At 39.5% G+C, this 23,959-nt stretch overlaps 1 protein-coding gene across 4 annotated transcripts; it reads left to right on the top strand.

Moving 5' to 3' along the window:
• The first annotated feature begins 1,984 nt into the window (after positions 1–1,984).
• Positions 1,985–16,329, top strand: LOC145453926 (C-C chemokine receptor type 5-like). 4 transcript variants are annotated; one of them, XM_080331891.1, is made up of 9 exons: positions 1,985–2,165; positions 4,567–4,714; positions 4,789–4,951; positions 7,635–7,804; positions 8,399–8,434; positions 10,747–10,849; positions 11,839–12,048; positions 13,125–13,234; positions 15,939–16,329. In XM_080331891.1, the coding sequence occupies exons 2-9, from the start codon at positions 4,599–4,601 to the stop codon at positions 16,117–16,119; spliced, it is 1,089 nt and encodes a 362-aa protein (XP_080188017.1). In that variant the 5' UTR covers positions 1,985–2,165; positions 4,567–4,598; the 3' UTR covers positions 16,120–16,329. The 4 variants fall into 4 exon arrangements, with proteins under 4 accessions (XP_080188017.1, XP_080188019.1, XP_080188018.1 ...); XM_080331892.1 differs by lacking the exon at positions 1,985–2,165 and adding an exon at positions 2,236–4,186 and having other exon boundaries at positions 11,839–12,073; XM_080331890.1 differs by lacking the exon at positions 1,985–2,165 and adding an exon at positions 2,247–4,186.
• Positions 16,330–23,959: the final 7,630 nt, after the last annotated feature.

Consider the following 23,959-nt stretch of genomic DNA (forward strand, 5'->3'; position numbering starts at 1 on the left):
GACCCGCCGTGCCGGGGGTTCAATGAATCGCAATTTGCGGGCTGACAAAGTGCTATTTCGCTTGTGGCTGTGGTGCTCAGCCGTGTGCACTGACGTACGCTGGTGAGGTCGAGTTCGATAACAAACCTCATGCTGCTGCTAATTTGCGACAGAACAAAACGCTGTCACTTCGTAAGCTAAGGCGATGCCTTACATTTGATGTGGTCTCTGAAATGGAATATGGTAGAAGTCACAATGATTTGCCTTAAGTACTCGTTGATGCACAGTTCATTTAGTGCAACAGCAATCTATATTGTAAATGTACTAGATGCGTATAGTTAGATATGTAATGTTCGTATATTTTAGATGTTGTGGCTCGCGGAAATTGAGGTTACTCGAAAGCTTGCAGATTATCGTAGGCTTCCCCCCCCCCAGGTTATTAAAGGACAAGAACCACTGGCCTAGAACATGCGAATAAGACGAAAGGCATGTAAATACATTTGACTCTTAAAGATATAACAACAAGAACAAGGGATAGAAATGAAGAGACATTAGTCGTTAAGCCAGATAGATATGACAGGTTGCGGTCCACACAGTGTCCACAGACAAGTATATATTCAATAAAATCTATAAGTATTTTCACTTGAATGTAGTGAAAGTGCTCGACGACTTTTTGATTACAGGAGAAATACTACGCCGCATTCGTAGTCCGTCATACTTAACAGACCGAAGAAAAGTTGAACAACTTGAACATTTTCAGCTTTTCCAAATTATATTAGAATTAGAATTATAGCTACACAGTTACTTTCAAATTAGATTCGATTTAGAAATACTAAATTCGCGAAAAGTTCATTCTCATAAACAGGAGAACGGCAATTTCTGTATAGCAAGCTTGGCTCGTATACCGCATGTACAGTTGTCTTGTAGCATTTTCACGAAAACTATAAATTAGATTATTATTAGAGCATAAATCATTTCACAAATTAGAATTAGAATTATAGAGCAGAGAATTATTTCACTAAATAGATTAGAATTATAGATTACCAGCATTTCGCTATAACTCAGGGGTTCTAAAACTTGGTCCGTGGGCCTTTTAGGGGTCCGTGAAAGGGCGATGTTGAACTACATCACCAAGAAACTATACAGAACCAGAATATTATCCTTGAGTGGGACTGCGACCAACTATTTTAGGCATGCAATAGCCCAAATACGGGATATGTCTTCTTTTAAGATGATTCGTCCTCTTTCTTCAATAAAACTAACATGTCCTCCGAGGACGCGCAAATATCCTCTTTTTTTGCAATCCGTCCTTTTTTTTATTTTCAGTGTAAGGCGAATATAAAAAACGACTAAGAAAGGTCAACTCTCCACAATGTGGAACTGGCGCGAAGGTTGACTAAAAAACGAAAACTGTCCGTGGAAACCGGATTTAGGTATCGCCGCAAAAAGTTGACCTTCTTCACATACCGGGCGATAAGCATTAACCACATTTTCCCCAAATTTCCCTCTTATTGTACCTTGAAGAAAGTGTCGTCTTTTTTGGATCTTAAACCATGGTAATCCTACCTAAATAGTGTTTGAGCTTGATATTGTGAGCTTTTTCGTTTATTTTAATCATCGACTTCTGAAATATGGGAGGTACCCGCAATCGATCACAAAACTTGAAGGGGTCCGCGGTCAAACAAGTTTAAGAACCCCCGCTCTAATTGGTCTAATTATACTTGGCGGTCATGTGTACTGTAATTCATGTACAGCATAGGCTATAGGGTCATCGCAACAGCATACAAGGTCCTATAAATACAGCCGAGTTTCAGGACTTAAGACAGGAGAATTGAAATACATATATCAATGCAAACATGATTTTCTTGCTGTGTATTCACTCACGATGTAACGCCACGCAGCTTTCGCAAAGCATCAAAGATAATCATGCATGACTATACATTCCAGTAAGTTGAGTGGCGGTATGTAGCAGCGTGTAATGGAATGCAACAAGCAACACGGCATTCACGGCAGAACCCTGCGCCGCTTCAGTGAACGACATGCCTTTACCATGCTGATAGCGCTTGAGCACGAAGAGTATACGGATTCTTGGTCTTCATGGCTAAGATCAAGGGGAGTGTAGTATCTATGTAACCGTTTATAACCTTTTCGCCGTTGCTAACTTCCCATTGTTGTTCGAAAAGTCGGTAAGCTAATCCTAATCTCATTGGTGAAACGTTTCTTTGCTCTAATTTCAATTTTAATCTAAGTTCTAGTGTGTAGTGGGCCTCGCGGCTACAGGAGTACTGTTTAGTGCGAAATTAGTCGATCTTGCCGTACGCTACATATACATTTGCTATTCTCATGCTAATGAGACTGAACTATGACTTGATATGAACTGAACAACATTCAGTGTCCAGGTTTTTGCAAACTCAGTAATTGTCATTCTAATCTAATCATGAACAACTGTGCAGCTACAATTCTAATTCTAACCTAATTATGAAAAAAACTGTGTAGCTACAATTATAATCTACTTCGGAAAAAAACTGTGTAGTTGTCATTTTAATTGTAGTTCAATTTGAGCGGAAGTCTGTTCCTATACTTCTAACCATAATTTGGGAAGGCTGAAAATTTTCTACTTGAGCAAGTCTGCTCGGAAGGTGTGAGTTCTCCTCTTCCTGCATTGTGGTTCTTGTGTAGTCTCTGCTAACAGTTCTGAGAATGGCCAGATTAATTACAGATACGAGAAGTAAGGAAGCTTAAAAGGATGATAAATGATAGTAATTTCAGTACAGGCCGAGATGGGTGTTAGATTAAGAGATCACATTTTGTATTGCACAATGTACAACGAACTGCACGATATTATGCCGATAAGCCTTATAGTTTGCATTGTACACATAAAAATATCATCACCGACTACTGATGACTGATACATGGGGATCTCTGAGGACAGTTTTCAACCTTCTCCAGAGGATATTCGAATACTATTGTGCCTTCTCAAATGTACAAGATATTAGTAGGGATTATAGAAGTGCCATCGAATAGCGCTAGAGCAGTGGTTCTCGAACGCCGGTCCGTGGCATGTTTCTTTCCGATCCGCCAAATATACTATAATTTTGCATCTCAATTCCAAAATGCAAGGATTCAAACACTTGTCTAATAATTACAGAAATAGAACATCAAATTTCAGATTGATTCGGAAGTTTGTAACATATTTTCTGCATTGTGTCATAACAGAGCGTTCATTGTCTACGCTGAGCGTCCGTCACAGTGGCCAGAGTGTTTCACGAAACTGGTTAAAAGTAGTATGCTACTCGTTCGGGCAACTTATATGTCAAAGCCAAGGTGACTTTTATATACCCTTCGATAACTTCCGACAGTGCAATTAAGGGGCACTTGGCAATATAACAGAGGATATAGCAAAGAGCCAAGTCGCATTTCTTTCAAGGGATATAGATAACAATCACAATCAAGTTAGTGGTCTGTAACAGAAGTTCGCGCATAAATATGTATTTTCAAAATGGCAGCATTAAATGGAGTTTGCAATATTACATTTGAGTTGCATACATTGGTCGTAATTAAATTTGTGGTTAGTTTGGATTTTTGATGGTTCGCCGGTCCGCAACATTTGTTTTGCAGTTATAGCGGTCCGCGAGGTCAACAAGGCCGAGAACCACTGTACCAGAAAGCTGCCGTGTCCTTTGTATGAAGTTAAAGATCCTTATATTGCGTAAAAAACGTTTCTTGTGCCCGTCCGTGAATCGAGATCATTTCCTGTGTAGCAAGGCCACATGAATCACTATCTACTTTACTAGGAAACTCACCGAAACAAGCGATATTGATTGATACAAAAAGATTTTGGTATCAACTAATGGTACTTCGTTAGGGATTATAGTGCAGTTGTATTTCTGTTATGAGGCATTATACAAATGGAATTAATTGCGATTCAAAGTGTCTATGAATATATATTTACACCGGGGCTCTCTAATGGCATACATTTGGACTGCTTGCATATTCTAAAACTCTACTTTCTCGATATCAGAAGCTAACATTTTTGTTCAGTTTGAATTTATTCCGCTTGTTAGTACAAGCCGCATAGTTACACATAATTTCAGGGGACTATAGCGTGTGGTGTCTGGAAACAGCTAGACCAGAACTATATATCCCATATAACTCGCTTGAACTGTATCATCATCATCATCATCATCATCAATCATCACTGTAACGAGTAAGTTACTAAATATTTCGTGACATTGAGGGCATATATCACTATAGATATCTGACAGTTACTGAGAAGGTTAACAAAATGCAAGTTGATATTATTAAGATTCTAAAGTTTGATCCTACAGACAATTAGCATATTTCTGAGGACGAGTGCAGAGTCAGTGTCACGGTAAAATAATGAATGATACGTGGATTAACGGAGATAGCGATTATGTGCCATTGAGAGCGTACTGCAGACGTGACGATCTGCCGTTGTTTAGAATATATATCAGTGAATTGAGTCGATATCATCCTGCAATAAATTGTAGTCAAAATGTTCGCCGTGAAATCATGTATGTCGGTTTGATAATACGGTATTCAACACTCTCATGCGTTTTTTTCAAGTGCTATAGACACGGAAACACCCCCGTACAACCATGGATGATTATAACGCAGCCCGAATCGCTATATGCGTGATCGGTATCGTGGCTAATATTGTGGTATTGCTGGTACTGGTAATCAAGCGGGAACTGCTAAAGAACTCTTCTAAAAGGTATTGACCTCAAATTTGCAACACAACTGTTCTCGTTTCTCTATGCTTTCACGCGTTACACTATTGTCGTTCAGATACATTTTGCAACTTGCGATAGCAGACCTTGTCTTCCTCGTCAGCGGAATTGGAGAGACAGCGTACACCGGACTAGCGAAGGAGAAGTACACAAATGCCGGATGCCAGGCGAATAAATTCATATTCTACATCACATATCATGCTTCTATTCTATTTATTATGGTGAGTAATGGGCTGTAAACTTCATTTATTTGTAATAGCTACTCCTCGGTTGTGCACTTTTCCATTGTTCAAGTTCACCGATTCGTGCAGGGTTGAGATGAGTCAATTCTACTACTGACGTTATTGATATCGGATTCTAACTAAATCCGGATCGGATGCGGATCCGAGAATGCAAAATGGATTGAAATGTGGAATTATTCGCCCAATCGCATATCCAAGGCTATATGTGCATGAGTCTTGCCTCTTTACTACGGATGTATGGTTGTACCAACATGTGACGCTTATCTGATATGAACCGATTTCCCGGGGATTTCATTTTTAGGAATTGCGCCAACATTCGCGTTCGGTATGAGAACATCGATAATTTCGAGGTTCGCGCTTACAGAATAGGCTTAACAGATTCTGCCCAGTGAACCTATTCGGAAATTTATCGGGATTTTACTTCATCATTATCATTGGTTTACTAGGAATTTTTATCAGTTCAATACACCACAAAATGCGATACAATGAAAAGATAGGAAGGTGTCGAAGCGACTTGGAGTAGTCAATGGAATCAGACACCCACCTTGGCCTAGGCGATATGAAGAGGAGGTATACACACTGAATGAAAAGTAATAGAAGATAGTATAGAGAAAAGCAAGCGACAATAAATGAGGTGGCATGTCATGGAAATCGATATCGATGGGCCAGGTCGTGGTCCGGTAATCTTAAGGAAGGACTCATATCATGTTTGATCAAAAATCTTTAGGATTCAACTCCAATCACTCGTATCATCGCGGTGGTTAAACGAAAGCAAATTCAACAGAAACCAAAGATAAACTTTGTATCGCCAACAACTCTACCGATCCGCATACTTGCACGTATAACACATTTTGGAAACTTGACAAAAAGCTACTTCCGGATCAATTGTAGTTGAAATATACCAAAATTTCGTCGCCATACCGGCTGCAAATCCTTAAATCAGTTGTTCAAAGCCTTTTTCAGATGTCCAAACCCCTTTTTTAGAATAATTATTAAATTACGAAAATAAAACTCATAATTACATCAAATTTACCCTAAATTTTCCAGGCTCAAGCAAATAATTATTGGCTATATTGTTGGTTATTGGTTATAAATAGGACGGTTATTTTTTGATATGTCAAAAAATGGAAAATTTTGTCGAAATAGCTGTGTTAGGTTAAAAATTTGTCAAAATTTTTAACAAACTGAAAGTTTTTTTCAACCCGAATTGTGTTCATTTTTTACCTTTTAGCCTACTTTACACTGTTGTAGATGTCAACTTACTGTGAATCATAAACTTTCAAGTCAGAAGAATAGGTTGATATGGTGTGATGATCAACACACCTTGAAACATTGTGGACTACAAGCACATCTATTAAAATTGGGAATAGCAGATTCAGCCAATTGCTCAACGTGCTGGCAAGAAGAGAGTGTCGCCCATTATTTATTGACCTGTCGAAATTATAGACACCAGAGAAGAGTTCTCGAGGACACGTGTCGGAGGAAGAATATCGCTCCCACCGTAACAAACTTTTTGACTGACACGCATATTTTTCCATACGTTGTGGAATTCGTTCTCGCAACAAAGCCATATATTTGAGTTTATATTTTGTAATGTAAAACCCACCCCCAGATGGTAAATGACTTTTTGGATATGGCGAACAAAACCACTTGCGTTATAATCGCCAATCAAATAATAATCAACAACAACAACACCTTGAAACGTATAGGTCATAAATCATTCTGCGGCGAGGACGTGTTGGTAAACCGAACAAGAGCTTCTTGGAGGTACAGAACTTCAATATACAATTAAATAGTATATTCATATTGAAATGAACCCGAATATTTTCGGCTGACACTCGTCAGGGGTAATCGTCAGCAACTAGTAGAGAATTGGAAAGAACATTGTATATCAACAATCGTATCACAAAATATGACGTCACCAGCATGAAATTTCGAATGAGAGAGCGTTCAATGTACTATTTTTAGGTGATACACGAACTCCTTTAGTTGGAAAATGGAATTGTGTGCCTTGGAATCAACTTTTATCAAAATACACCAACCAAAACTCTGTCAACAAAAGGAGTTCGTGTATCACCTAAAAATAGTACATTGAACGCTCTCTCATTCGAAATTTCATGCTGGTGACGTCATATTTTGTGATACGATTGTTGATATACAATGTTCTTTCCAATTCTCTACTAGTTGCTGACGATTACCCCTGACGAGTGTCAGCCGAAAATATTCGGGTTCATTCAATATGAATATACTATTTAATTAAACCGAACAGCTCAACTAGTTGAATTCTTCATAAGTCAAAATTTTTTCGAGAAGCTTTTTATTGTGAAAATATGAAAGCTTTCTCGGTGTTTAGAGCAAATTATTTGTTTTGAGGACAAAGCATAATCGTCCCATGACAAGGCCATAACATCGCTTACGATACATACTGAAGCCATTTAGGGACATATTATTTCCTTACACAACAGCTCCTTAGCTTACCCCCACTTGGAATTAATTAATTGTTGATATTTGTTGCTGTCACATTCCGATGCCAGACCCACAACCTAACTGCGGAGCCCGTAGGCTAGTAACCCTGCCCTAAAATCATACCTGCGTTCCTCATACTTCTACAGTGAACCCCCTCTACTGAACGTTTCACTTGGATGCTTTTATCATATGACAGGTCATGGCCATCGATAGATACTGCGCCATAAATCACGGATTTTCCGATTTCGCGTTGAAAATCCGATCCTGGCGGGTATCAGTAGTTGTAATCGCGGCGGTGTGGTTGATGGGTGCCGCTTTTTCCTTGCCGGCCATTCTCTACGGAAACGCTGACGACGGAAGTTGCCGGTATGAATCGCTATGAATCGTCTAGAGGTGGTCAGTAACGAAGTAGCCTACTTCTACTTTTTCAAAGTACTTGCAGTAGATTTCGCCTAGTTGCACTCCTTACGCAAGTGTTTTTTATTTTGAACTACTTTTACTTCATATATTTGGGAGTTGTCAGTTTGGTAGGCAAAACTAGGCCTTAAATACCCACTTGTACTTTCTTGACAAATCTCTATTTTTACTTCTACTCAAGTATCTTGGAGGTATAGAACTTCACTGTAACACTGCAATTGAATAGTACATTCATATTGAAATATACCCGAATACTCGTCAGGAGTAATCGTCAGCAACTAGTAGCAAATTGTACTTGAGTAGAAATTGACGGTGTTACTTCTACATCTACTTGAGTGTCAGCAATGACTACTCTGACCAACTCTGGAATTGTCGATATAGAGCGGTAGCTCTGATGCAAATCTAGATTTTCCAGGAAATTTATGGCCTGCAACGGAATATATTTATGAAGGCGTGTAATATAATGTCGAAGCTCTACTCCATGAAAGATACATTAAATTTGAGGGGAATTCTCAACCCCATATCAATCACCTATTTTTTCAGATTAGCGTTCCCGGTCACAAAGGAAGATGACTACAGGTGGGTGAAAATAGGCTTTCCTTTCCTGTCATTTCATTCTCCTATTGTCAGAGATAGAACCAAAACTTTGGGGGTTCAAGCGTTCGGCAATGATTAGTGATTACACAGTGTAGATCAGGGGTGGGCAATATTTTTATCTCGCGGGTCGCATTCAACATTTGAATCCTTTCGCGGGCCGCACCATATAAAATTGGGATACCAAGCCAAAATTAAATATTGGTATTTGATTACATAGTGACCAATTGCACGGAAATACGATATATATGTATTTGTATATTCAAAACGAACCAAACATTGATTTGATGATAACGTACATGCGTCAGAAACATCGATGAGAATTCATAAGCCGGTCGTCCACGGACCTGTCCTCATGGTCAAAAGTAGGGATAATTTTGGTTTAACTCCGGGGCACACAATCCTGACAGCATCACAACCATGCTACCTTTAAATACGCTTCTACAATATAAAAATATTATAAATATAAATACTTCGACACATAGCCTACAAAGAACGAATCTATCTAACACACTCGCGTATCGGTTTTTCCTAGCACAGCACTAAACGCAATAAACTTGATCATGTTTCCAATCTAAAATCACACTCGTGGTCCGAATTAAGTCATTTATGTTTCACTTTCTGTAAAGTTTAGCAATTGAAACCTTCCAAAATGCAAGGGCCTCGAATTCGGGTTATGGCGCCGTCAATGAAATAAAAAATACTATGGTAATAAGAATATAACTTATCATTATGTTGAAAGATATTAAGAAAAGTTTAATCAAGTACCCACAGTAATTTGATTTTAGTGCGTATTCTTTCAATATTTTTAGAACGTTTCTTGCTGATTTCGCAAGATGCCAAAACGGTGTTGCGGGTCGTAGTTTGCCCATCCCTGGTATAGATTGTCGAAGCTGAACGTGTTTATAGAAAAGTGATAGGTTTTATATAGTTCGGATATCTAGTAACTCGTACAATGCTTTCATATATCTTATCGAAAAAAACCTAAATATTTTATATTGGCTCTTGGTCTTTTAAGAATATTGGGCAATGTGGGATTATGGAATCAATTCAATGCAGTATAGTCTTGTACGATCTCAATGATCTTCGGAGATTCACCAGTTGGTTAAGTTATCAATGAGGCTACATAATCAATTAAAGATGGATATTAACAGTGTCGGCACTAGGATTTACTCCTTGAAACAAATATCTGATTTAAAGGTAGTATTTAATTAAAACCATGAAAAGTCGCCATGCACTAGTGAGTCTAAAATGTACATTTACCTATTGTACAATCCTATGTACTGCTATCGCATAGCATAGAAGAGGCATGTCTCTCATATACGACCCTAGATACAATGCTAAGAAAATGAAAACGGGCAGAATAGAGCCCAAAGGGAGCATAGAAATATGCAAACGTGTACCGTCATGACCCGAGCATTAATAGTCAATGTTTTAGTGGTTAATGTGAAGTAAAATGCTTCTAAATTTTAGCTCCAATGAATCTCAATATTCAATATTACGTATAGGTTTTATAACTAAGCATCAAAGTTAGAAACAACGGTATTGATACGGACTAAGGAGGTGACATTTTGACTAGTCCGGCCTAAAATCGATTACCAGGTGTGTAGCCCGCCCACGACCCAAATTGAGTTTGCGGAAACTAGAAATCGCCAAGTTTATGTATCAGTTCCACTGCGGTCATTGCCCCGAATATTTCAATGACTTCTTTACATGGGAATCAAAAGCGCACAAGTACAACACACGCGCGTGCACGTCGTCCAGATATCATATGATCGACCGAAAAAATCATCGCTCTATCAAATATACCGGACCTGACGTGTGGAACAGTATCCCGCCGGCCATCCGACAGTCGACTAGCATGTCAACATTCTAGTCGAAATAGAAGCAATTACTACTAAATAAATACTAGTCCATCCTCAAGATTACCGGACCACGACCTGACCTATCGATCTCGCCTTCCATGACATGCCACCCCATTTTTGTCGCTTGCTTTTTTCTATACTATCTACTTCTACTTTTCATTCAGTGTACATGCCTCCTCTTTACATCGCCTAGGCCAAGGTGGGTGTCTGATTCCATAGACTACTCCAAGTCGCTTCGACACCTTCCTCTCTTTTCATTGTATCGCATTTTTGTGGTGCATTGAACTGATAAAAATTGCTAATAAACCAATGATGATGACATGCCTGCTATCGATATACCCATCGACGCTTGAGACGTGATACATAATTACTATGACATGATCACGTTTTTCGCTATTAGTTCGGTTAACGTAAACGCATCATTTGTTCCAGTAATAGCAGTGTCCCTATTGCGTGCAAGTTCCCAGATCACAGCACAGCACAAGACGCTTACTTCTGGTTGGAATTCACGTTGATGTTCCTCGTGCCGATTGTAGTAAGTTATAGCAAGCATTGAACATGAGTACTGTGCGAATGTGGTCAATAACGAAATACGTTTGCTTTTGGGGAGTATTATAGTAGGTTTTGCCAACTGGCATTATACTTACTCAGGAAGTTAGACTTTAGACTTTCACTTCGACTTCTACATTTTAGTCAAACTATAGTTGATTTTACACGATGCATTTTGTAAGTAGAACTTATTTTTGGATATGATTGCATCACTTTTATGCCCATTGTTTCTTTAGTCACCATGTTTCCACCCTGCAGTTGCGAAAGTATAGCCACCTCCGATCAGCTGCTGAAGACAGAATGCGGTCTTATCTAGGTTTTGAAAGTACTTACTTTAGCAATTTTCAGACCTTTCAGACCTGAAAGAGATTTTGGCTTGTCCTGGAATTCGCTACTTCTATACTCGTAATTTAATAGAGAAATTTACGCCTTCACTACTACTTTTACTTGACTCCACCTCCACCTGACTCCAATTTCAAGCACTGTATACACATGCCAAGTACTAATGTACATTAATTCAGTGTTATTTTTAGTTCGTGACCTACTTTAATGCAAGTTTTTTTGTGAGGCTCACAATGAGATATGACCAAACGAACGGAGAGCAAATTATTGAGAAAAGAAAAAAATGTATCCATATGCAATTTACTACTAATGCGAAAGTTGAGATTGCATATTATAATTGCTATTATCACGTCATATCTACGCTTCATTAGCTTGATTTTTTACCTCGGAAATTGTTCAGAAATACCTAAAATGGGGTACACATGTTTCCGACCAACCGCCGCATGTAAGATCGTCAGCATTCATTTATACCTATAAAATTGATACCTTATCAATTATAAAAGGACTGAAATTCCATTGCAATCCTACCAGCCCTCTATGACATATCGAATAGAAAACTGTAACATTTGGAAACATATTCACGACCCAACGGTTGATAAGCAGTGCTAATCCAATACTCTTTTTACTTTCCAGGCAATTGCCATTTGCTATGGGTTGATTTTCGTTCACATCATAAAGTCGACGAAGCGGTCGACTGGCAGGTGTTTCGACCCACGACGCCGTGGTCCATTGCTCACATGCCTTGCACTTATTTTGTTATTTATCGCTTGCTGGACGCCACACCACGTCCGAATACTACTCTTCATGACTGGCGGAATAACTGGGGACAATTGGAGGGAAACGGTGACTGGAATATTTTGTAATTGTGGTATCGCACGGTATTCCTGCCAATTTATACGGACGAAGCCAGCAGTGTGACCATTGAGGTTACGCGAGGGATCTTGCCCGTGTTGCATTCTTCATTACAGTACGACAGATATCTGCCCCAAGCCAACGCATGCACTTTCCAATTAATGGGGTATCGTGGATATTTATAATATACCAAGTGTCGAAACTGCGAGTTTAAAACAACTAGTGTCGTAATATCTGGTTGATCATAATACCAAAGCTAAACGGAAGCTTGCACGTAACCCAAACACAAGTTAACGTTATTTTTAACTTCTGATTTACATCTATACTGACATGAAGGGTGTATGACTTCGTACTTGGATTATTCCTTACCTTCCATGATACCAACATCAACTTGTGTAAATTCAAACAGCCATGTTTGAAGGAAAGGCCAAATCGATTCACAGTAGTATAGTGAATAATCCAACAATTGGGTGATCGCGCGTAATGTTTTAGTTACCCTCTCGTACGGTTGCATTTAAAACAAACGCTGTTTTAAAACACTTTGTTGAAAACATGTTTTAAACAGTGTTTTAAATAATGGCCTGTTAAAAAAAATTGTTTATTTTTAAGTTGTAAAATCATGCCATAATTGTGTAAATACTTTCGCAAAAAACATGTTGTATGAGCCTACGGACAGTTACCACCCGATAGAGTCGACGTATACCGATATGAAACGGTTGGAACCCTCAAAGTAGTCGGTTCATCATTATTAGTACAGATATATTTCTTCAAAGGAGCTGTATTTACCCTATATTTTCATTTGTCAATATCAATACACCATAACATAACAATTGAGTATTGGTGACGTCATCGCTTTAAAAAAACAATAAGAAACACGTTTTAATCATGTTTGTTTGTTTTAATTTGATTTTTATTTTTAATGCAACCCTACCCTCTCGACAGCACACTCGACCATCGTCTCAAAAGCCCAGAATATATCGACATCTACCTTTCTGCTTATATTGCTATATGTGTTGAATAGATTTTTCATAACGCGTATGATTCAATACCAATAATTTTTTTTCCAGAGCGAATACTGCATCCATTTGAGTCGTACCACGACAATTCTCGTTCTCGTCAACTCGGCCATCAACCCGTTCGTATACTTCATCATGATAAACTTACCACGACAAATGAGGTAGAACAAACAGTCCTTCTAGAGCAGGAGTCCCAAACCTTTTATGTCCGCGACCCCAAATTTCGATTGAAAAATGTTGCGCGAACCCACCTCTCAGTTTAGAGTCCTGGTTACTAAAAAATAGGGTCGGCACCTTCGCCCAAACCTACTCACGGCATATGTGTGAAGCTGGCGACTATGTACGCAGTAATAGCAATTATGAACTCGTCAACATACCAGTGTTAGGATCAAGTCACTACCTTCGAGTCACGAGTCATTTCGAGTCATTACACATTTTGACTCGAGTCAAGTCAATTCAATCGATTTTCAAGGTGACTCGATTCAAGTCAAGTCACTCGATTTTTGGAGGTGACTCGAGTCAAGTCGAGTCAAGTCAAGTCAAGTCACGAGTCAAGTCACATTTCAAGTCAAGTTGCCATTTCGAAGTATGGGGAATGATAACGTTGTTGCATTTTGCTAGCTGTCTGAAATACAGATTGAGTGGTTGATTTTGAACCGATGAACGAATATTGAGTTAAATATAAACGTAATAAGGCGCTGTATCACTCACATATACGTGAGCTGCTAAACCATAGCTTATAGTTACCAGCCAAAATAGAGAATAGATACGAATTGATAGGATGCAATACATTACCCATTTGCAAATCTATATGATACAATTCGACCCTGCGCCAATGGTTGAGAACTATATAACCTATATCCGAATTCGATTTCAATAAATCAAGAAGTTTGGTTAAGGTCAAAACAAATATTAATTACTTCACTATACTAGTTTACGAGAACGTAAGCTGTAAACTTGGATCACTTCGTTTGCGGTAAATTTATTTGTGAGGGAACAATGAAGGCTCAGTAAAACTCACGATCATTAAATGATTGGTTGCTCTCACAGTTACACCAGCGTTTCGCGAACAATCCGGACATATGCAAGATTCAGTTACTTTTATTGACACCGATTACTTCATGACTTGAAATTGACTCGTGAATTTTGCTCCGAGTCAATCCATATTTCTGATACGCCGATTCAAGTCAAGTCAAGTCATTTTAGCAAAGTGACACGAGTCAAGTCAAGTCATTCGAAAAAGGTGACTCGGGTCTGACACGAGTCAAGTCATGACTCGAGTCATCCCAACACTGCAACATACGTCCTTAGATTAGGAAACTCAATCAAAACTATAGCAACGTATATATAGGGTCTTTTGGAACGATTTCTATATATATTCAATCGAAATGTGGTCAAGTACTGCTACGTGAAATATTGCGCCACGCGAACTACAGATAACGATCTATAAGTTATTCGGCAGCGCCGAGCCTGTGTGTATGTATCATACTGCTAACATAGAGCACTTCCGGTCACTTGTAGCTTTCTTAGAAGGAAAAATTACCATCGTATTGATTTATATTATGCTCCCCACACTTCTTCGTGGTGATGGTCGACACAAACCTCACGTTATTGTAGGTGGCGCTTCATAATGACGCTTCAACTGATCCGTTACCTTGTTTACCGCGTTCGCAATCCTCAGAGGTCGCGTTTTCTTCTATTATGAAAAATGAAGTGATATATTCAGAAATGAGCTGCCGATAGTATCCGCTCAATTGGTATTCTTTTAATAGTATTTGGATTAATTTTCGTTTCCGCGACCGCATAGAATAGGCATAATACGACGCCATTGCGGTCACGTCCCCTAGTTTGGAACCTTTAATATACAATGAGCATTGAGTAATGAATGTAAATCGACTGTTATATGTCCACGACACATAAGTATACGCTATAGTTTATGTTCATTTATTCGGAGCCCAATTGTTCCATCTCCTAAGCAGACCGCAATTTCTAAATATTGCTTGTGTTGGAAGTCGAGTCGCAGTCCCGTTGACGATGAGTGTGGTGGAGAAGCCGGAGTCGCTGCGTTAAAACTGATCCGAACCGGGGGCGTAAATTTGAATTTTGTGGAGTCGGGAGCAGACTCGGAGTCGCAATTTGAAACTTTACGGAGTCGCAATTTCGATTATTACGAGAGTCGGGAGTGAAAGTCACATTGAAAATAAATTCACGTCTCCGATATCCGTCTGTTGGCCCAGTATATAGCTAAAGGCCTATTTTCATGTTACGTTACAGAATCATAGTTTCCAGAGGCGATCAGTAACGAAGTGCTTCTAATTTTGTGGGACACTCAGTAGGTTTTTTTCTATACTTGCACTACTTACTCGCGTGGTTATCTTTATAGACTTCCTCCATTTCTACAGATCAGATTGCTAGGCAACACTATACGAACTTTTATGCTTAGCGATAAAAGCGATAAAAACGTCCTGAAGTAGGGCTTATATATAGTATATAACGATGACTAAATAGATTTTCGAAAACCTAATTTGAGTGTCATTAACATTTTGCGTTGGTGGGGAAGGTGCATCGTGCGATTCCGAAAGTATAGTCACCTTCGATTTACTACTAAATGTAGCCTACATGACCGCTCAACCAAATCTACTATTGAAACTAGCCTACGTTCTACCTTCTTCTTGCAATTGAGTCGAAATCTACAGTGTTACTTCTACTTCTTTTTAAGTACCAGCTGTGATTACTTAGACCACATTTAATAGTTTCCAACTGAGACCAATTCGCAACCTCTCGGATAATGAATCTTGCATACATCAAAATGATTGGCAGTATTGCAGAACTGAAACCAATAATTCTTTTATACTTCAACCGCAGAAATTTGAAGAAGCGTATACAAGGCTTGCCGGTCATGCCGTCAACAAGCTCAAGCCGTCTCAACGACACTGGCGCTTTGGCACAGGATCATCAGTCCACAGTGCCAAACAAGGGGGCTAATACCAACCAAGCATATCTCCCAGAAGCGACCACTCAGACCCATCACGAAACTAAAGTCTAACAAGAGCGCAACGAAACGTACGGCATGACGAAAGTTAACGGAGTTGCCATATTCCTGCATTTGAAACAATAGGTGTTTTAAAACACTTTGTTACAGACATGTTTTAATGTTCAAACCAATGTTATTTCAAAAAAAGTCCTTTTTCAAATTTTACAATTATGTCGCAATTGTTCAAATATTTGAGAAAAACAGGTAGTATGAACTTTCAGACGACTTGCACTAATCATTGTCGACGTGTACCATATGGAATGATTGACATCCTGAAATCCTTCAGCAGTTATAGCACGCAGGTTATATTATGAGTCACCGGTATTCAGAGGGTAAAATGTAAATCACCACGTCATCTGTCAGCTGGAAGAATAGATACAGAATAACAGACCTATCTCTTGATTAGTTTGGGGAGTTTGATTAATAATTGTGAGACTAAAAGGGAAACAAGTTTGATACTGAAAGGCGCAATGGCAATCCATGTCACATAAATTTCACGAATAGGGATCCCTGTCATGCGCAATTGAAATCTTTGCACCATTACGCACTGTCCATTGTTGCTGGGCAGTCTTCAAAAACATCGGATGATACTAATCGTCAAAGACGTTAAAATAACGTTTCAAGCTCTGACTTGCGCCTATCGCTTGATAGACGAGATTGAACAAGTTCCCGTAGCAATAAACCAGCAGCTATCTTACATTTTCCCGCGTTAGGGAGTCGGGGAAGTTTGCGCCTATGATTAACCGAAAGAGCTACTCCTTTTCATGCCGTGTTGTTCTTGTGTAGTCTTTACCCATTGTCCAGAGAAAGACCTGACGAACTGCAGACATGAGAAAGAAAACGAGAAATCTTCAATAGAATGATAATGATAATGATAGTAATTCCAGTAGAACGAGATCGAAGCTAGATTGAGAGACATTTTGTATCACAGAATATACATTGAGCTACACATGTTACTTTGCGATATGACGTCGAATTGTGTCTCGAACGCAGATAAAAAAAATCAACGCCGATCACTGATGATTGGTATATGCGGATCACTGACGACAATTTTCAACTTGTTCCATAATATAGGATATTAGAATAATATAGTGGACTGCCCTCGAATTACACTTGAGCAATTCTTCTTCAACCTGGGGTTCACTTACCCCTTAGAAATCCGCGGTCTAGTTTTATGAGGTCTGTGAAATGCCAATGACAAAACTACAACTAAAACTCACCAATTCAGCCTGTTTAATATTGTACTGTTTCAATATGTTGCAGAAAAAAGGCTGATACTTTTGTGTTCTAGTTCTCAATCTTTGTCTTTTTGGAGTACACCTTGCTTGATGGTGTCACAATTAAACTATATTGTGTTGCAATAATCAAAATCCGAATAATAGTTGCAACAAGGAAGTGCAACACTCAGCCTTTGTAAAGAAGAAGTATGACAGAGGAAAAGATCCAAGATTAAAGTTTAGACTAACTTTTCATTTTTCAAGAGGGCGACATGATTGAGGGATGGATTGCAGTAAAATCAGATTCGCAAATATATAATCCATCATTAAAACCGTCGATGCACTTGAGTGGTAGAAGACATTTAACGGGATGATGAAATCGGGGTATGAAAACGCACATATCGATTTTGGAGATATACAGGCCAATGCCCATGCATACTGTATAAGCCTTGTTTACAATCACGCTCATCTCGACCCCCACGGCCCCACCGCTACCTTTGGGTGTAAATACACTCAACGTTCCTGACTATGTCACGTTTTGCTATTCAACGACTTATCCCGCTTTAAGTGCATGGCTGTGTGAAACAGGATTTAGCTTTAGCGCAATGTGTATATTAAATACGAAACATTGGAATCGATTGGAATTAGAGCGAGACATGTGTTAAGCGTACGCAAAGTCTCGTCGCGTCTTTACGAACTGATGGACGGTACGCAGACGCAACCATTGCATTAACAGTGCAGTGAAACGTGTAAACAAATTGCCAACAACGTGTCCGTGGAATCAAGATAATGTGTTATTTGAAACTTATTAAAAACTGTCCTTTTGGGGGACTTTTATGTTTTAACATCTCTATGTAATTGGGCATACTTACTATTATTGTATAGCTTCAGCATTACTTGAAATGATTTATCCGTGACGGAAAACAAAATAGGGGAGCGTGTAAATGCTGATTTCATTGGCCTTTACATTGGGTCGCTTCTTTAACAAGACTCGAACCAAAGACTCGAAAACTGGTATCCGCGGCTATGCCGCTAGGCGCTCGGCAATTACGGATAGCATGGAGGATAGAAAACGGGGGGGGGGTGCAGACCGATGACCTTACTATAAAGGCCGTATCGCATCTCCGTCGTCAACGCATCTCGATGGTGCAGGCGAAAAAGAATACCATCTCTCTCTCTCTCTCTCACCACAGTTCACAATAATCACGTGGACTTACAATCAATAATAATTACGCTTCAACTGGTAATAAGGGCGTTTATCAGTCACCGGGTCCCCAAATTTTGCGGTTAAGGAGTCCACGAAACCACCCAAAAATATTTATTGGTCCGCGCGGGTAAAAAGGTTAATACAACACCTGCACTAAAGACTTGTCGTGTGCTTTGCAGCAATTTAAAGATCCTTATGTTGTGTTAGAAAACGTGTCTTGCACTTTCTCGCGAATCGAGATAACTTCCTGTTTAGCAAGGCCAAAAAAATGAAGATTTACATTACTTGGAAACACATCGATACAAGCAGTATTGATTGATATGGAAAGATTTTGTTATCAGTAATGGTACTTTGCTCGTCATTATAGTTCTGTTGTATTTCTATTATGAGGCGTTACATGATGCGACATATGATTATATTTATACCTGAACATACAAATGGTATAGATTTGGATTGTTTGTTAGTTCTCGACTTTCTCGTTATCAGAAGGCAATATTTATACCTGAATTTAGTCCATTTGATTGATCAAGCCATATTTACATATAATTATATATTCAAATGACTAGAGTGTGATGTCAGGTAACAGCTAGACTGAAACTACAGCACTCGTTTGAACGGTAACCAGTAAGTTGCGAAATAGTTCATGTCGTTGAAGATATAATCCCGTATAGTTATTTTGAAAGTGACTGTGAAAGTAACAAAATGCAAGTTAGTGTTCTTATGATTCTGAACTGTAGAAACTGATTTTTGAGCCTACAGATGATGAGTAGTACATTTCTGTGGACCGCTGCATTGGCAACAGAGACCAGGGGTGGTCAACCTGCGGCCGGAGAGGAATAATTGTACCGTCGTCTAAACGTAGCCTAATTCAATTTGCATGTGTTGGCGGCAGACTATGCAAATTTGTTTGTTTGTCTGTGGTATTCATGGTGTTTATCGACTGCAACGGTCATTTACACCAGGCCGATATTTTGCAATTTTTGATTCCATATCTGCCGACTTGTAGCACGGCCCACTTCTATAGGCTTTTTGTAAGACGCCGTTGCGCAGGTGAGGTGGCGAGGAGAAGCCTAGATAAACCTCCAACCGGGACCTACTTAAGTTATCGTAGGCCCCGCTCCAACACCTAGATAGAAATTCTGAATTCGACCTCGGTCGGACTCGAACCCGCAACCCATTGATGTTGCAGCCGTGGATTGTACCACTGCGCCATCTCGCCACTCCATGCAATTTTAGTTTACGAATACACTCTCAATTCTTAAGAGATTTTAATTCACCTTCAAAATTTTGTTTGCGCTTCACACAATTTAGGGTGACTTGATTTTTCAATTTTAACATAGTAGTGTACTTTCAATCTGAATCCCACAGTACAAATTCGAACCGCAGTGGACGATGATATCCCTCATTAAGAAATGCCAATTTGCGACTCGCGAAAGAAGTTTTTAATGGTACGTTTGTGCGATTCCAGTGTATTTTGACTATATACCGACAATCCTAACGAGAGGTTAAGAAATATCAACACGCAAGAAAGTGATTAATAACAGTGTGCCCACCCTTAGTTTCATTCTCATAAGGGCACTCGCTCCATCAGTTCTACCGCTAAATCTGATTAAATGGGCTAAGAAAGGATTAGTCTCTGTGCATTGTGCAGCTACCAATAATTGACGAAATTCATTCATGAATTTGAAAAACTTTTAGCGCTCAGCGCGACTAAGAAGGCAAATCCCAGTAGCTTTTCGTATAACATTGATACTCACGATTTCGGGGCTTTAAGGCCGTTATAAATAAATTGATGGGCAGGAGTCCACCGTTACCTGTTCTGGCGCCTCCGAGAATAGCGTAATCCATGCTTGACTTGGTTCTCAATGGAGATATAGTGTGTGTGTGTGTACGATTTCTTTAAAATGGTATGCAGGGCTGTAGAAATGGCTCGTCCCAGAAAAGAGGGTTGCTTCATCCCAGAAGTTTTGCTGATCACCGAATGGGGTACAAGAACAACGTTTTTTATTGGGCTGACCAGGGGCTGACGAAGTGCTGTTGCGGTCCAGCCTGTACCTGTCACAGTCAGGCATTGATTGCAGGTCACCACCATCGCCGTCAGTATGCAATTGAGCTTTGCTATTTTTTACATTTCTTGCCGTGTTTCTCAAACATCTTGTTGCTCGATAGTCTTGGCGTGAATTTTTTTTCTCGTTTTGGCGTTAGTTGCTTTACTATTTGAGCTATGTCGTCTGTAATTTTAATAGCTACCTCAGAAAAGCTTACTAGAAAGGAGGTGGATAATGATGCTCTAAAATGACGACTTCAAAAGTTGTCGCGGGACTTTATTGAGTCCAAGAAATCCCGATCTGTTCATGGGATGGTGCGCTACGGTCTTACAAATAGAAACTTTCATGTGCCAGGAATTTCACAAGAAAACGGTGAAGGCACAGAAATCAAAGGGACTGTCGAAGATGATGTGAAGTCCCCCAGCAGCCAATTTAAGAGTGATATTTGTAGACTTCTATAGATTGTCCATTACGACCGCCCGCTAGAATGCGGCCGTACGCCTTTAAGTAATCGAAATGAGGCCATGAATAGCAAAAAAAGGTTGAACACCCTTGAGATATAGAGTGCGACGGTAAAATAATGAATGACCTTGGGTTAACGTATAGGTAGCGATTATATTGGTCATAGGGAGATTGTTACGTACGTACGTATACGTACATGTACCGTGTCGTTGTCTAGAACAGTGCTCTTCAACCTTTTTCGACGTGGTACACCCTTTTAACGTTTGCTCAAAACTCGTACACCCCTGTTCATTAGGGGTCTGCAAAAATGACTTTTTTTCTCAAATCGTACTGGCTACTTGATAAAATTGTTAGGTTACCTAACTTAAGCCTACACACCAAATTTGGTTCAATTCCAACCAGTAGCCGCCTTGCTACGGGAGAAGGAAGTTTCTATTTATTATATAAAAATAAATAACGAAAAATTTGAAATATTTCTGTTCACCCCATGAAAGTATTAGGTTGTCTATAAAAACGATGTTCTTCAAATTTGGTTCAATTTCGACCAGTAGAAGCGGAGTTATTGCCGTCAAAATATTAGGATTTGAATAAAATAGTATTTGGTCACAGAGTCTATTCGCAGCCAGTTATGCCCCCGCCACGCAAATTTGAATTTACTTCGTGTCAGAGCAAAAACAGCATGACATTACGAACGATAATCAACCTAAATATAACAGTATTGGGGAGAGAGTAGGTAAAGCTACTGCTGCAGAAGCGGTAATTCAGATCAGCGATGATAGCAGGCGCACCAGCCTACTGCGTATCAGGCCTGCCCCACACCACACACAGTCGATAGTAGCACATGGGCTGCAAGAGATGTCAGTAACCTCAGATCGTATACCGCTATACCCGGTCTGTTGTCGCTGATTTACATCACTAATAACAAAATACTAAATTGCAAATGTACGGCGTAATATTGGACATACAATCGGCATTTTAAAACAAAAGGGTTTCGATTTCAACATGGAAGCTCTTTCGACCCTGGGTGGCTACGTCACTTCATTTATGTGCATTGCGGTATTTATTACCGTCGGCTAGGAAGTGCAGATTCAAAAAGTCTGAGCTATCGCGGCGGTTTCCTCAAAAATCACTAAAAGACAAATGACTAGCTAAACCAGAGGTCTCAAACACGCGGCCCGCGAGAGCATTTTTTGCGGCCCGCGACGGCATTTTGGAATTTCAAGTATATGACAGTATCTTTAAGTGACATATATCTTTTTTAGATATAACAACTTGAAGTTAACCCTAAAACTACTATAAAAATCACTGAAATCTCAACAAACTTCACTATCACATCACTACCATGCGGTAGAAGATCAGCTATTACGTCACATTTCTAGTTCATGATGATAAAACATGACCCGTTGATGATTCGTGACTAAAATTGTGGTTTGGTTTGGTCCGCCCTTTCGCACAATTCCTCGATTTCGGATTGACGAGAGGAATAAATATAAATCACTCGAGTTGAGTTAGATCAAACGTTAAAATCAGAGAAGGACTTGCGACTCGGAACGGTTACTTGGAATATTGTATTGAAAATGGACAGAAGCTAGAAATCTTATTAGAAGCGCAAGAGGTGCGATCTCTAAAAACGTTAAGAAAGAATGCTATTACTATGGTCATTAATGACTATATTTAGATTTGTTATTGATATGTTCCATTATTAAGCGAAGGCAAAATCCAACGCTGATATAATTTGACTTTGGCAAGGACAGTGACAATAGCCTACTTATCACGACTATATCAAAACCCGGATTAGGCTACACTGCTCAAATGCTCTGATATCAGATACATCTTCAGTAGATTTTAAAATATTCTACATCAAATTTGTGGCACGTAAAAGGTCCACTAGCTGAAATATTATAACCCGACAGTTTTACGACTCATGATGCACCCTCTTGCATGATGTCTATAACTCATTATTCTAACAAATTATGCCCGCAACAAAACCAATTTATTCAAACATTGGAAATTATGTGATTTTTTCGTGTCGAGCGTGAATAGTACAATAGTAAATGACATTTTCACGATGTTTGTGGAATGCCTATCGGCAAGGTCCCGTCAAATAAGGCCTATTTTCAAATTCTGCATTGAATATTCCAATCCTTTATGCTGCGGCCCGCGGCGTCTTCAAAAACTAGGAAATTGGCCCGCGAGTACATTTGAGTTTGAGACCTCTGAGCTAAACACATGTTTGTGAACTGCATACTTGCCAACACCAAACGGAACCATTGGTCTATTGCCGACGGCTAATATTTGCTTATGACATCACAGTGGTGTACAGCATTACACTTGAGATAACATCGTACCATTTTGCTCATCAACCTGTGCGTCAACCTGTACTGACCCGTAAACCTGCCTTTGTGATAGCAAGCCATCGAGTCATTGTAATTCGGATCTGGTACACCCCTGTACACCCCATCCGAGTGGTACACCCTTTGCAAATTTTGGTACACCCTAGGGTGTACGACCACCCCGGTTGAAGAGCACTGGTCTAGAATGTAGATCAGTGAATTGAGTCCTTATCTTCCTGAAATTAATAGTAATAAAAGAGTAACATATTCGTAGTGGATTTATATATGTCGGTTTGATACTATTCAACACTCTTTTTCGTGTTTTTTTCCAAGAGCTATTAACACATTCACGTATACCGATGGAAGCCCGAATCTTTATATGCGTAATCGGTATTCTGGCTAATTTCAGACTGATCTAGCTAGAACTTGGTAACGGATATTCTGCATGGTGTCATGACAGAGAGTTCATGGTCTACTTCTGGCGTCCGTCACGATGGTACGAGTGTTCTACGGGGATGGTTAAAAGTAGTATACTACTCTAAGTTTTACCGTTCCGCGAGGTCAAGAAGGTTGAGAACCACTGTA

The sequence above is a fragment of the Botryllus schlosseri genome, chromosome 13 (assembly GCF_051294905.1).
Source record: "Botryllus schlosseri isolate E-star chromosome 13, Bs_hap1, whole genome shotgun sequence".
Lineage (NCBI taxonomy): Eukaryota > Metazoa > Chordata > Ascidiacea > Stolidobranchia > Styelidae > Botryllus > Botryllus schlosseri.

Bases quoted from the DNA above. Each gene is read 5' to 3' on its own strand.
- LOC145453926 (XM_080331891.1), top strand. From the start codon at position 4,599: ATGGATGATTATAACGCAGCCCGAATCGCTATATGCGTGATCGGTATC. The intron at 4,715-4,788 runs GTATTGACCTCA...ATTGTCGTTCAG, and splicing joins CTAAAGAACTCTTCTAAAAG to ATACATTTTGCAACTTGCGA. The intron at 4,952-7,634 runs GTGAGTAATGGG...ATCATATGACAG, and splicing joins CTTCTATTCTATTTATTATG to GTCATGGCCATCGATAGATA.